This window comes from Coenobita brevimanus, chromosome 78 (assembly GCF_032717465.1).
Source record: "Coenobita brevimanus isolate Jiangsu-jjx chromosome 78, ASM3271746v2, whole genome shotgun sequence".
NCBI classification, from domain to species: Eukaryota; Metazoa; Arthropoda; class Malacostraca; order Decapoda; family Coenobitidae; genus Coenobita; species Coenobita brevimanus.
Genome location: NC_137031.1, coordinates 37,627,282 through 37,642,974, shown reverse-complemented (window position 1 = coordinate 37,642,974; position 15,693 = coordinate 37,627,282). Strand labels below are relative to the sequence as shown.

Below are 15,693 nucleotides of genomic sequence, written 5' to 3'. Positions count from 1 at the left end.
ACCTTACTGGCTGCACCCATCCACTTGCAGGCCTCTGTAAATCTTGACATTTGTAAAATTTGCTCCTTGTTTTTGAGAATGATCCTCACTGTCAATTCATCTAAGTCATGTTCACGTCAAGTGTTTTAGTTCCTCTTACCTTGTTTATTCAACTCTATAAATTCATTTTCAACTCCAAAGTGATCCTCTTATTTTTGGAATGAAGTAGTTGGGCCATGATACAACAGGTGAGCAAGAGCACGTCTTGTACAATTCTAAAAACACCACAATATGCAAGCATGGCACGGACAGACACAGACTGAGAGTCTTGAGACTTGACTTGAAATTGATCAGCCATCTGGTGGTGGCTCTGGATACTACCATTTTGAGCAGGAACACTCTTTTTCCCTTGCTTTCAGACGACGGATTCGCATTTTAGAATCACATTTCCCATACTAAATTTTTTTTTTTTTTCCTGAGTAAAGTTCATTTTAGATGATTCACATATTGAGATCCCACATATTCGGACACCCCATTGTTCTAGTATAAATGTAATACAATGCTTAATAAACTTTTTATAATTATAACAACTTACCCAGTAGGTATAGCATCACTGAGTTCTGCTATTATTTCTGATGCCCAGGTGAATGAACAGGTAAATAATCAGTACCAGTCAGTCCCATATTAACCCTTACAAGGTGGAGGGACCTGAGGCTAGATTCCCATAGTCCAAGGAATATACGGGTGGATTAAAAAAAAAAAAAAAATCCTACAATCACTTAGGTTTCAACTTTTGCCATAATCAGTATAAAATTATTGTGAAAGGAGGAGGTTAACCATAACAGTACAGGAACATCTTATCTAAGCAGAATAAAACTGTCTGGTATTTGCCAGGAAAAAGCTGTCTGCCATTAACCTAAATAAAATGAATATTTACCAAGTATGAAAGGGTAACTGAGACCTTGTAACCCCTTCAATTCTGGAACGTCATAGCTAAGGTGAATACAGTACAATCCCAGCTATCCGGTATCCAGACAAACGGAATACTCAGAACAACGGGAAAATTCAAGGGCTGGTAAAAATGTCAGTAAGTTATAACTGTGCGCCAATTTGAATGGACCGCCAAACCGCCGTTTGATTGTGTCACGCGAGGCTGGGTGAAGTCAGACAAAGCGAGATGAAGGCATTTCCGGCTAATGTAAATCCCTAGCAAATCCTCTTAACCACCCCTCCTCTCCCCCTCTTTCCCCTACTTGAATTCAGTCATCCTCCACACCCTCCAAAAATCACCAGTCTGCGTTTTGCCACCAGACAGTAAACAAGCTCTCTTGCTATTGTGTTCCTCTGACAGACGGTAATTTATACACTCCAAAATGCCTAAAGTGCAAACTAAACGTAAGCGTATCGTGCTTACCTTGAAACAGAAGCTGGACATACGCTACAGACTTGAAAAAGGCGAATATTGTAAAACACTAATGGCTGAATATAAATGTTAATAGGAATGAAAGTTTATTTTGTTGGAAGAAAAATAAATAAATAATATGCCTACATTTCATACGTACATCATTTATTTTATTTTCTGCAAAACAGCTGAGTGGCAGGTGAGGGGTGGAGTGATGGAGGTCAGGTGGGGAAGAAGAAGAACAGTCGGAAACGTAAACAAACTCACGTGGGGGCACAGGTGTCGTGATAATTCTACAGTGCAGTCTTAACACATCATCAGTTCACTAATAAATGTTCAAGCTTTTATTTCTTTATTTTATTTTTCAATTTTTATGAGTACAGTACATATAATGAATACAGTAATTCGGTAAACAACGGACTGGTGCAAAATGCAGTACTGCAAATTGCTAGACATTGCACACGTGCGTTATGACCATGGTGTGTGTTTACAAGGCAGTTTTTCAGGCGGAATCTCTTAGTGTAACCCCTAATGTGACTGGTGAGTACCTGAACTGTATTTACTGCTGTGATAGCCTTTGTATAGATTTGACTTGAAAATCAGAAATACGGGAAAAATCTGTAACCGGGAAGGTAAATTCCCCAAGCCACCCGGTTAACTGGGACTGTACTGTATAATCATCTGGCAATTACAGTACTTGAATAAACTAAAAGAATTTTTATTTAAAAACACTGTGGATGGGATCTGGCATCCAAAGAATGGGAAAGTGTTTATAACAACAGCACAGTACACTAATATTTTATGATTATAGTATTATTTTGGCCTCTCAGTCCAGACATGTCTTTTAAACATGCCAGAACTGAGGGGCCAAAATAACAGAGTATTCATTCATTTATTCATTCACCATCCAATCCTACAATGTCCCATGAGGATCGTAGGAGCTCGAGGCTAGGCAAGTCAATTATCAAAAAATAAAATATTTATGAACTGCTTGTTATACACACTTTCCCATTCTTTGGATGCCAAATTCCATCCGCAGTATTTTTATACAGGCACTCTTTGGATGCCAAATCACATCCAAAACTGGAAAAAAAATAAATAAATAAAAACTTGTTGTGCATCTACTGCTACAAAAATTTGCATGACCACATTTAGGATGAAAAAGTCTGAGTCCAATTTGAATTTCTGTAAATCTCTCCTGCACTCTCAAATAGCCAGGAGAGAATGGTAGGGGCCTGATGTGTGGGAAAGGGGTGGGAACAGGAAAATTGTTAATAAAATACTGCACCGTTACAGTATGTATACAAATAGTAGCTCAGTAACAAAGCTCTGTAAAGAAATCGAGATTACTGCATAGAAATATAATACAAAGCTAAAAAAGCTAATAACAAACCCTTTATTACTTCTATGCAGGGTCCCAGAGACCTATAAAAGAAAAAACTATTTGTTTCATAACTACCATGTTGAATTTACACTGTGAGACCACAAACACAAGTTGGTTCAAGTTATGTGGATAGATGTGACTTACATATTCAGACTGTACTCTCCTCATTCTGCTTATAATTACCAGAGGCAGTGCTTGAGGTCTCCAGTAGATTATTCATGCTGGCACGTGAATTGGTTTCTCCTGGAAGTAGTCTGGCTCGCACACTGCCGATGGCTTCAATGCTGCTCATACTCCCACTGCCTTCTGCTGGGATCACATACAGTTACTACCCAGTGCTGTATTTCCAGATGGTTTTATCGCAACTTCCAGGAAGAACCTTAAAATGACTTCTCAGTGCAGTCATTAGTTTTTATGAAGACACATACAAACTTAGTGTTTCTTAATAATAGTGATGCCTTTCACATGGATGACTAATATATTTACAGCATGCAGGACACAATAACTTAACTTGTGATCATTCAGTCCTATAAAGTACATTTTACATTTATATAACATTAAAATAACCACTGATCATTCAGTCCTGAACATTTTATCTATGGCTTACTGCAGATCTGCACAACAATGAAAGTGTTGCAAAAACTGATGTGACTCTGAAACAGTATTAAAGACAAAAACAAACCCAATGAATTCTAACTAAAGAAATATATGATGCTTGAAACTGTTTGAAACATGGGTATGTTACATATAATTGTAGCTTAGAATAAACAAAACAGAATACAATAAACGGCAAAGTGCAGACGGGAGATGCGACAGTTGCGGCAGATGGCTTTAAATGTCAGGGGAATGTACTACAAAAACATACTAAAAGCATGTGTGAAGTTCAACAGAGATCACTTCAAATGAAATGAATAATTGGACAAATGGGTAATATTTTGAAAGGCAGGATGGTCTGAAAGGGGTAAATGGATAGTGTACATATGCAAAAATGTGAAGTCTGGAAATTAAGGACGCTGAGAAACACATGTAGTAAGTGCTGCACAACTTTTAAACTTGGTGGCTGACAGAAAGATTTACAACACAGGTGTTTCTGAAGGGTATTTACCATAAAATAGTGAAAATGCTTTTTTGCCTGTGAGATGGAACCAAGATTTTGAATGACTGTGTGGCCCTTATTACTAGGCACACTGATTGTTCTTCTACTTCTGCACTTACTCTTTCTCTGTTTCTGGTTCTTATCTAACCCCACTTCTCAAGTGAGGTTTAGAATGGGACTGATAATGATGACACAAGTACATTACCTGAAGAAAATAATCTGAGAGAGCTACTGATGAATAAGCACTAATATGATACAAGAAAATGCTGATATGGAGGCAAGAAAAAATATGCTAGGTGGTAGTGTGTAATGGATGAAGAAAAATAAAGTAGGCTGATATGGACAAGTACATGGAAAGCACAAGGCTAACTTAACAAGAAAAGTTTCTGAAAATGAGTAAACTGGCAATGCTGCAGTGGAAAGAACTCAGGGTACACAGGAAACAGGAGCTGAACAGTTTACAGGTTAGACACTCTGCAATGGATGAACAATGGTTGAAAAAGCAAAGGTGAAGTGTAGAGGCACAGCTGCCCGGAAAATCTTTTGCTATAGTCTTCCTGTGTGAAAGTTCCCAGGAGAGATCAAGGAACCAGCAAGGGAAAATGATAGACAGAATCAAGGCAAATTAGAACACATCAATTTATGCTCAATTTCACATTACTCCAACTAAGCTAGGTCATTTTAAATCATTTTAGGTCAATGATGGTCATTTCAGGTTCATTTACATCCATCCAGGTCCAAGCACATCAATTCTGGCCATTTCAAGGATACTTCAGGGACAGTAAAGTCAATTCACTTTCTGTCTGATGAATTCAGTTGACGTGCTGGTACATCAGTTCAGGATCAAGCAGGTTAATTCAGAATCATTCATTCAGCTTCAGGTCAATCAACATCAGTTCAGAACTTACTGGTCAACTTAGATGCATTGTAGTTGCTCTTGGCCATTTTAGTCTTCAGACCCAATTAGGTCAATTCAGACTTAGTTATTTCTACTTGTTCAGGTCTGGTAAGTCAGTCACCACTAGGGAGCATTAAACCACTCCCTCAACACCACAAGCACCTTGCATCTCAACAGGGCACTTGGGGATGGTGGGGAGGGAGAGGGGAGGTCTATCTATCTATCTATTGCCAGACGCCTCAATCCCGTTTGGGGTGGCCACAAACAAATCGCCTCCAAGTCGCCCTTTTATATTCCCTTTACCTCCCCCCCGAGAGGGGAGGTAAAGGGAATATAAAAATTATCAGCTATCTAAGTGAAAATGTGTAATTTGCTCATTAAAACTGGGCCACTGGACCCTTTAGGGCATTTACTAATTAAAATTGGGCAACTGGATCCTTTGGGGCACTCTGGGCCAGGTAATGGAACCCTGATGGGTGTTCACCATTTGTATGCCTTTGGGTCACTACGGGAAATTTAGCTAAACAGAGATATGTAAGAGATAATCATGGTCATGAATCTCACCCTATTCCCATTATTCTAAATTTCTAAATGAGGTGGGTGGGTAAAATCCACAAAAATAAAACAAAAAACAGCAAAAATATCATCAAACAACAAAATACAAATGTACTACAATTCCATTCACTCATCAGCCAAACTTCCAAATTTTTTACACCATCCCACTGACAAAACCATCCATCAAATGCAGTGTTACATAGAGCTGTTACTCATCACAACTCACTTTCTTCCACATTAATCCTCATGAGCTCTTCTGATGCAACCTGCATCAAACAGCTTCCTAGTATTGCATGATCCCCAGGGGCTGGCCCAGACCTTAAGCACCACACACCCCTCACTCAGCAATGTGTATGACATTGGAAAATGTTTCAACGCAACTTCTCCCCTGCCCTTATTTAAAACTGCGCTGTTATGAAATTGCTACATGTTATAAATAAGTAAATGATCTTCCCAATGAACGAAAAAGAAAAAGCGAAAGTAAATTACCATATTTTATCGTTCACTCATTGAATCAATGCTGATTACTCACAGATTTACAGTAAAAGCTCGATTAACCGGAATGCATGGGGATTCTTCCATTCTGGATATGGAATTTTCCAGACAATTGAATGTTGCTCTTAGAAATCTTCTGGGAGGTCAAACAATTTAAATAAGACCAAACTTGGGACTTTATTTCATAAAGTACATTATTAGGTATTAGATACAGTACAAGTAAGATACAGTATAGGTACGTTGGGCCTGGTTAGTACTTGGATGGGTGACCACCTGGGAACACCAGATGCTGTTGGCATCCCTACGTGTCAAGTGGGGTTGGTGGAGGATTAGTGCCCCTCCCTGTAAAACAATTAACTCTAAGCCATTGGCCACCCCGTCTGGGATACATGGCGTCTGGCAATGAATGAATGAATGATGAGATACAGTACAAGTAAGATACAGTATAGGTACACTACAATACACAAAAAAGACAGCAAGGGAAATTGTACAGGACTGAACACAAACCTGCAAACATTACCAAAAATTATTTAAAGAAAAATTTAGCATATGTTACAGGCCAAAATAATTTTGAAAACTTAGCTGCATACACAACTTTATCCTGTACTGTACAGAACTAAAGAATTATAGGGGGATCATCAGGACCATGAGATGAGGATTCAGACAGTGAAGAAGTGCCAGGAACAAGGTCAGGAGCTGAAGAAGTGGAAGGAACTGGGTCATGAGCTGAAAAGAGGAAGGAACTGGGTGAGGAGCTGAGGAAGTGGAAGGAACAGGGTCAGAAGCTGAAGTGGAGGGATTAATTTCCTGTCCTTGCTTTACCATAATTTACCATAATTGTGTTCCGGTTATAAGTATGTGCCGATGCATTGGAAGCCAGTTAATCGAGCTTTTACTGTATGAACATTTGTCGATGCATGTTTGAGAAAGCTGTAGAGCATTTATCTGTGATGATTTTCATAAAAAAATGACACCTCTAGCTCTATTAAGGTTTTTATGGCTTATGAAACAGAAATATCTTACGGTCTTAGCTGGCTCAACATCATAAAACATTTTCAATCATATCATTCCCGTTGACCTTAATTACAACTGTATTGTTATGAAATTTTAGTGAATAAATAATCTTTCTAATGAAAGAAGAAAAAAGAAGAGAAAAAAGAAATTACCATGTTTTTTCGTTCACTCATCTGTTCAGTGCAGGTTTATAGAGATATATAAACATTTTGCCAATGCTTGTTGAATGCTCTACAACTTTCTCTCAACAAGCACTGATGAAATGTTTATATATCTGTGAGAAATCAGCGTTAAATAAACGAGTGAACAATAAAATATGGTAATTTATTTTTTCTTTTTGTCCACTAGGAAGATCATTTATTCATTCATAACATGCAGCAATTTCATAACAACACAGTCACAAATAAGGGCTGGGGAGAAAGTTGAATGAGGCAAACGAAAGTCGTGGCCAAAAAATACCACAACCTATATGGTTGGATGAAACCTGCATTAAAAAAGTACGAGTGGTTGGATTTCACTTGGATGCAACCTGCATTGAAAAAGTGCGAGCGGTTGGATTTTTTACCGAGCCCTCGTTTATGAGAGGGTTAATTTGCCATATCAAAGGGAGTAGGCTGCAGCACCAGTCGAACAGCGTAGTACTCCCGAGGTGGATGGCAAGTTGTTGACAGGGAGAACAGGAGATCCCGTTTCACTAGCTGTCAGGACGTCTGACCATCTCCCTTGGCTGAACATTTTCAGTGCTTTCGATTACACAGAGAGTAGGCAAGCATACTTTCATAATACCTCTACCTTCTACTTTCTTCACCACACTACAGGCACATTGGATATAACACCTATTTCCATTCCCCCTTTACAATGGCCACTGCATAATACCCCTGCTATTACAAATAAACTAACTCCCCTACAGGTAAGAAGGAATGTTGCTTCCCTTGCATTATTTTACAGATACTTTTATGACAAATGCTCAGACAAAGTGCATCCATTGTGCCACCTCTCCAAGCATTCCCTTGTGCTACATGGGCATCTGGTAGGGCTCATGACTGGAATGTCTGACTGCTATATTGAAGAACTTCTGCATATCAGAAAACTTTTATCCCCTGACATGCATCTCTTTGAAACTCGCTTCCCCACATTTATTTCCCCCGAAACTTCAACCTACAGCTGCTCATGTCCAATTGTTACAGATTTTTCATGAATGGAGGACACCAGTAATCTGGCATATGGACTATTTTTTTTTTTATTCATTTGTTTTTCCTTCCTCTGTTGTATAAAAAAAAAAAAAAAAATAGCTGTCAACTTGTCACTTTAACATGCCAACCCATCTTTAATTAAACTCATTCACAAATGCCCTTGTCACTAACCTAAAAATATTCTTTGTGACCATTCCATCTAAATGCAAGCTCTTGTACTTTTTACTTAATAACTTCCTTGTTCCACTTTCACAGCTCTCAATAAGGTACTGGTATAACTTTTAGGAATAGTCAAGTCGCCTATGGCACGGACCTCTATGCCACGGTTTTCTATGATGTGGCAAGGTGCCAGAACCAAAAAGAATGAACCACGTGCTTAAAATACCTATGGCACAGGAACCTGGCGATGTTTGAAACGCATCTCTTGCCATGGAAATCCCAACCCTACCCCTTCTACTTTAACACTATCGTCATCAGAGTTAGGTATGTTCAGTATTTTATGCCCTTAAAGCCCTTTATTATTTATTGTTTAGTGTTTAATTTGTGTGTAATACATGCATTGACTGATTGCTTGATTGTGTGCCTGTGCAAAGTGGGGGAAAATGGGGAAAAGTGGGGTGAACAGGGGGACTTTGGACGAACATCCCGAACCAAATTCCATTTTTTCCATAGGTTTAGTTATTTGCATGGTATGGTTTTCTATGGCGCGAGCTTGGCCCAGAACCAATTAGCTGCACCTTAGGTGACTTGACTGTACTTTTAATCCTCTCTAGTCTTTGCACCCAAACACACCCTTCAATAGCCCCATTTTCACTTTGTACTTTAGCATTTATACCACCTCATTGCTTTACAACCAATTTTCTCTCCTACAACCAAGTCCTTTTAGCATCAGCCATCTCTCAAGTGCCATTCTACTTTCCACTTCCTCTTCACACTTCTTTGTTTTCTGCCACTGAACCAGAATTCTTAGGCCCTCCCACCATTTCACACATGCACGTCACAGTGCGATACCCTTTCACTGCTGTACCAACAACCATCATTTGCTTTGCATCTACATATATCATTCTCACAAATTCTTCAAACTCTGAATCATTGTGCAAAGGTCTCAATCTCAATCACAGTCAGCAAACAACACAGCATTACAGTATCTGCATCAATATAATAATGTTCAAAATAAATTTTTAGTCTTACATCCATCCTCACCACCTTCACTTAGTATCTCTCACTCATGTTTTGACCCCATTTATATTCAATACACCACTGTACTGTACAGTATTTACATAATTAACAGCCAAGGGGATATACAAACCCCGTATCTCATTCATGCTTTAATGCATCCATAAATATAGTGAACATCCATCAGGATATTACACACCTGTGTTTCACCCCTGGACTGTTATTAAAATATTCAAACACTCATCTACTCTAACACAAGTTCTAGTAACACAATGAAAACTTTAAAGTATTTAGCAAGTATCTGTCCAAACCACACACATGTAACTCCTTCCATATATACTTAGTGCTGTAACCAACACGATTCACTGAACCAATATATCGGCAATATTTGCATTTTTTTCCAATGCTGAACCAATACCGATATTTACTGTCGATATCAAATATGGACGGAAAAAACGTTGAAATGGCTTTTACTGGGGATTTCATTCCTTCTTTTTCTTGATTCTGTGTGAAAGAATGTTCTTACCTTGACACTGTTTTGCAACTTAATACACCCACCTCCATATCCGACAATGTTGTGTACCAGAGAGAGTGTTTGGTCAGCGAGTATGTCGGATATCGAAGCAATTTTCCCCATAAGACAATGAAGAAAAGCCAGAGATGCATTCCAGACTCATACCCAAACTCTCATATACCTTACTCAATCAACAGAGACTGACACAGAAACACCATAGGTAATGGTATTATCCTCATAAACAATACTATTGCTAAAAAATGGCAATCAAACATCACATGCAGGAGAGTGGGGTGGTGGGACATACAGTGTTCAACACAGCTTCAGGGCAACTAAACAGCCAGGCAGGCTGCAGACAGTGCACCAAGTGGGGGTGGTGGAGGGTTGGGGGATGGGAAGGGAGACAAGCATGGGTGGGGGAGGGAAATAATGGGGCTGGGGGAGGGGGAGGGAACAGGGAAAGAGGCAAGAGAACCACACAGCCCTGCTATCCCCCCCCTAGTATCACTCACTCACTCTCTCACTCACTCATTCACTCGCTCACTACTCTCACTCACTCACTCACTTACAACTCTCACTCACTCACCTTTCTCATTCACTCCCTCACTCACTCACTCCTCACTCACTCACCACTCTCACTCACTCACTCACCACTCTCACTCACTCACCACTTTCACACACACACACAGCACACACACACACATGTGAGACAAGCAGGTGGTGGGGGAGGGTGGATGGATGGAAAGGGAGACAACCAAGGGTGGGGGAAAGCAGGGGGACAGGGCGACATGCCTGGCAGCAATGAGTGTGGTGGGAGATGGAGGAGGGATGGGGGGAGAATAGAGAGGATGGATGAAGGGCAGAAGGACCGGGAAAGCCTCATTTCAAACCTAGGGAGAGATTAGGTGTCGGACTGGAAAGGCAGGGTGTTGCACAGGCAAGACGACGGACATGCAAATTGTTCGAATTATGGGAATGTTCCCCGATTTCTTGTGTTTGGTCTAACAAAGTGCCGGTTATCGATGAGCCAGATAACAGGGTATGAGTGTAGTCTTAGCATCATTAATGGTTCATAATAAATGGGCAAGTGGGAGAGGAAAAAAAAAAATTCAAGGCCAAAAGCAGTGCGTTCAGAGTGAGATATATAGTGTGCCAGTGGTGTGTAAGTGTGGTGGCCGTGTGGGTTTATGTAAGTATTTAAACATGTTGTTGAAATAAGTGTGAAGTGCCCAGACCTATTTGTCATTGTATTCTTTATTTGGTCATAATACCTAGTCACTCTTCTCACTGTAGTCTAAATAAAGAAGTGATTTACTGCATATAATAAGGAAGAAGGCACTAGATGAGGGCAATAAGAGGACTGAGATGAGGAGATGAATGACATTTGGTAACTTCGCTGACGCTCAGCACAATGAAACAATCCTTTGGTTGTTGGAAAAACATTACACAGAGATCTTGCCTAGGCTTCTTCATTAGCAGGCTATACGTGCAAGGTTTGCAAACTGGTACTTGTGTGTGTGTGTGTGTGTGTGTGTGTGTGTGTGTGTGTGTGTGTGTGTGTGTGTGTGTGTGTGTGTGTGTGTGTGTGTGTGTGTGTGTGTGTGTATTTACCTATTTGTATTTACCTATTGTGTGTGTGTGTGTGTGTGTGTGTGTGTGTGTGTGTGTGTGTGTGTGTGTATTTACCTATTTGTATTTACCTATTGTGTGTGTGTGTGTGTATTTACCTATTTGTATTTACCTATTGTGTGTATTTACCTATTTGTATTTACCTATTTGTAGTATACAGGAATTGAGCAATGCTCGTGTTGTCCTGTCTCCATATCCACATTTATCAAGTCTACCTTTACACACATGAATGTTTTTCTCATGCACCACCTCTTTGTCTAAGTCATTCCAAATATTTAAGAATATACCTAATTGTGATATACACGGAATGTACTATGCTCGTGGGTTTCCGTCGCTGTTTCTCAATAAGTCGAATTTAACTTTAAACTCGTTTATGTTTTTAGACTGGACGATCTCTTTGTCCAGGCTATTCCATAAGTCTATACTTCTGTAAGGAAAGCTATATTTCTTGATATCCTTCAAGCAGCTTGACTTTTTCAATTTCATTCCATGTCCTCTTGTTGCTCTCTTATCCCATACAAACAGATCTTCTTTGTCAATTTTATCTACTCCCACCATGGTCCTGAACACCGCAATCATGTCTCCCCTCTTTCTCCTTTCCTCTAACGAAGGCAAATCCAGTTTTTCCAGCCTCTCTCTGTATGACAGGTCTGTCAGACTGGGGACCATCTTGGTTGCTGTTCTTTGTATTCTCTCAATCTTGTTTATATCTTTCTTTTTGTGTGGGGACCACACTACCGCTGCATATTCTAACCTGGGGCGGATCATGGCCACTATCAATTTTTTCATCATTTCCTCATCCATATAATGAAATGCTACTCTTATGTTAGTCAAGAGCTTATAAGTCTCTCCAACTATCTTGTTAATGTGCTTTTCTGGTGACAAACTATCTTGGACCAGCACTCCCAAATCTTTCTCTTCTCTCCTTTTTGTGATTAATTCATTACCCAAAAAATAATTCAGTGATGGTCTCCTGGTACTTTTACCCATTTCCAATATTTTACATTTCTTTACATTAAATTTCATTTCCCACGTCCGGCTCCAATTGTGTATCCTATCCAAATCCTCCTGCAGTATTTTACAATCCTCCTCAACCTCTATCTTCCTCAAGATCTTTACATCATCAGCAAACAGACTCGCATAACTGTTCACTCCATCTACCATATCATTTACATAAATCAGGAACATTACTGGCGCCAACACTGAGCCTTGAGGGACTCCACTTGTTACTTCCCTCCATCCAGACATCTTTTCCTTTATTACTGTCCTCATTTGTCTGTCTCTCAAAAGTCTCTCATCCATTCCAGAAGTTTCCCTTTAGTCCTCCTATATATTCTAGTTTCCACATTAGTCTTTTATGAGGTACCTTGTCAAAGGCCTTCTCTAAGTCTAAGTACACACAATCCACCCAACCATCTCTCTCCTGTACCACATCAATCGCTCTTGAGTAAAAGCTCAACAAGTTTGAAACACATGACCTTCCACTTCTGAATCCAAACTGACATTCAGCCAAAATATTCATCTCTTCCAGATATTTTATCCATCTGTCTTTCAGGATTCTCTCACACAATTTTGCGACCATGCTGGTTAGAGACACTGGTCTATAATTCAGGGGTTCTTCCCTGTTTCCTCCCTTGTAAATTGGTACCACATTTGCCCTCTTCCATTCTTTTGGCACTTTCCCCTCTTCCAGTGAGCATACAATTAAACTGTGAATTTTATCCGCCAGTTGTTCTCTGCATTCCTTCAGTACCCAATTAGAAATTCCATCAGGTCCTGGGGCTTTCCTTACATCTTGAGTTTCCAGTAATTTATACACTTCCTGCACCTCCACTTTTATATCTTTCATCACCGGAACATTTCTAATCACTCCCTCCCCTTCCACAAGCTCCTTTTCTTTAGTGAAAACTGACTGGAAACGTTTGTTCATTATTTCTGCTTGCATTGCCGCATCATTAAAGACCTCTCCATCTACTTTCAGCTTGGTGATTCCTTCCTTTTGTTTCAGTTTGCCATTAACAAATCTATAAAACAGTTTGGGTTCATCCTTGCATTTGTCAATTATACCTTTTTCAAAATTCCTTTCTTCTTCCCTACGTATTCTTGTGTATTCGTTTCTTGTTCTTTTATATTCTTCCTTTGTTCTGTCGTTACCTCTCTTTCTCCAATTGTTCCACGCCTTATCTCTCTCTTTTTTGGCTATCATACACCTTCTATTAAACCACTCCTTTTTCCTGTTTTCTTTCCCTCTTACTCTTGGTACAAATTTTTCCACTCCCAAATTATAGAGGTCTAGAAAGATATCCCACTTCCTCTGTATCTCTCTTGTTTCTCTGAATTTTCTCCAATCCGCATTTTCAAAAAGTTTCTCAATCCTGTAAAATTTGCTTTGCCAAAGTTGTATCTTCCCTGTCTATGAAGCTCGTCTCTTGGCTCGACGTTTCCTATTAACATCTGGAACTCAATGACCACGTGATCACTTTTTCCCAAAGGACAGAGATATTCCAATGATTCTATTACATCAGGTTCTTTGGTGAATAGTAAATCTAACCTTGCTGGTGTGTCCTCACCTCGAAACCGTGTCTCTTCTTTGACCCACTGCGTCATCACATTATTCATTATTATATTTAATAACATAGTACCCCACGAATCCTCACCGCCTCCCGAGTACCATTCCTCCCAGTTCACCTCTTTACAATTAAAGTCACCCACCAAAATTATATTATTGCTTTTCTCAATTATTTTTTGCAAGTAGCTAGCCATATCTGACAACATCTCATGGTATTCGTCATCCTTCCATGCTCTCGTCTTTGGGGGAACATACACTACCGCCATATCTCTCTTAACATTCTCTCCAGTTTCTAATTTCATATATATCACTTCAGCCCTGCCTTCTCCCATTTCCACAGTATCTACATTTATGTTGTTCTTCACTGCTATCATCACTCCTCCTCCCTTTTTTCTTTTCTGTCTTTTCTCCACAGTTTGTATTTACCATCTCCCAAATGAACATCAATATCTTCTCTTAATTTGGTCTCTACAAAGCACATGACATCAGGTTCATGTTCTCTCAAGAAATCATTAATTTCGATCCTTGTCGATATGAAACCATCAACATTAGTATATATCACCTTCAAATTATTTTTGACATTATTAATACCCTCTTCTCTCCTACTCTCTGTCCGTACCACTTCCTCAACTTCTGATCTTTCACAACCATCCCCCCTAATTTCCTTCACTTCTATTTCCTTAAATACCATTTCCTTACTTTCATATCCAATACTCTCCAAAAAAAAGTATTACGTTCTTCCTCTGTCCTCTTATCATTTTTTTCCTTTACTTCTTCCTTTAATGATTTTAAAGCTTCTCTTTCTTCTTCATTCAGATCTTTTCTTATTATAATATTTTCCATCCCCGCCTCTTTGCTTAATTTCCAGGTCACTTTAAGTATCTCATTTATTACACTTTCTGATGTAAACTTGACTCTCATTGGTCTTGTTTCCCCTTTCTTATAAGGCCCTATCCTCCTTACTTCCTCAATTTCTTTTACCCACTTGTTTCCTTCGGGGTCAATCTTGCCTAATATTCCTCTCACCATGTTCGTGTCTCTCTCGAGTCTTGCGAACCTAACCTTTTCTTCCTCTTCCCTGTTTCCAAATACTATCACACATCTGTTCCTTTCTACAGTTTCTCTCACTATTTTCTCTTTTTTCTTCAGTATTTTCACTACATTTTCTTCCATTTCTTTCTTGTTCATTTCCCTTTCTTCCTGGATGATCTCTCTTAAGCTGACCACTTCTTTCTGTTCTTCCTCTACGTGTGCCCACTTTGCCTTGTGTTCTTCTAGTACATTACTCACCTTCTCCGTTTTATTGGTACTCTCTTCAAGTTTCCTCCTCAGTTCAACATTTTCCCGCTTCAAATTCTTTATCTCTTCATTGGCTGTTTCGTTGGACTGGATTAGACTCTGTATGGTGGTTTCCGTATTTCCTGACACATCCTTTATCACTAGATTCTCTACTTTTTTTTCGAGTTCACTAATCCTCATAATTAATGTTTTCACTAGGTCCATGACATTAGTATTAGCATCAAATCCTTGAAATTCCATTCCCTCATTGTTTACATTTTCGGCCATCTTTAACGTACCGATCAAGTACCTGAACAGCTGTTACCAATAAGCCACAAACATTCATGTATACTATTGCCAACAAATCTTTACATTTTTGGTATTTACCTATTTGTATTTACCTATTGTGTGTGTGTATGTGTGTTCTTACCTAATTGTTCTTACCTAATTGTATCTTTACAGGAATGAGTCAAGCTCGTACTGTCCCGTGTCTTAAACCATATTTACCGTA

General features: G+C 39.3%; 1 protein-coding gene across 1 annotated transcript in view; it reads right to left on the bottom strand.

Moving 5' to 3' along the window:
- Positions 1 to 15,693, bottom strand: part of LOC145408807 (uncharacterized) — a 47,203-nt gene that overhangs the window by 10,710 nt on the left and 20,800 nt on the right. The window contains exon 3 of the mRNA XM_080279453.1: positions 2,949 to 3,071. Within this exon, the coding sequence (XP_080135579.1) occupies positions 2,949 to 3,071 (123 nt within the window). The remainder of the gene's footprint in view (positions 1 to 2,948; positions 3,072 to 15,693) is intronic.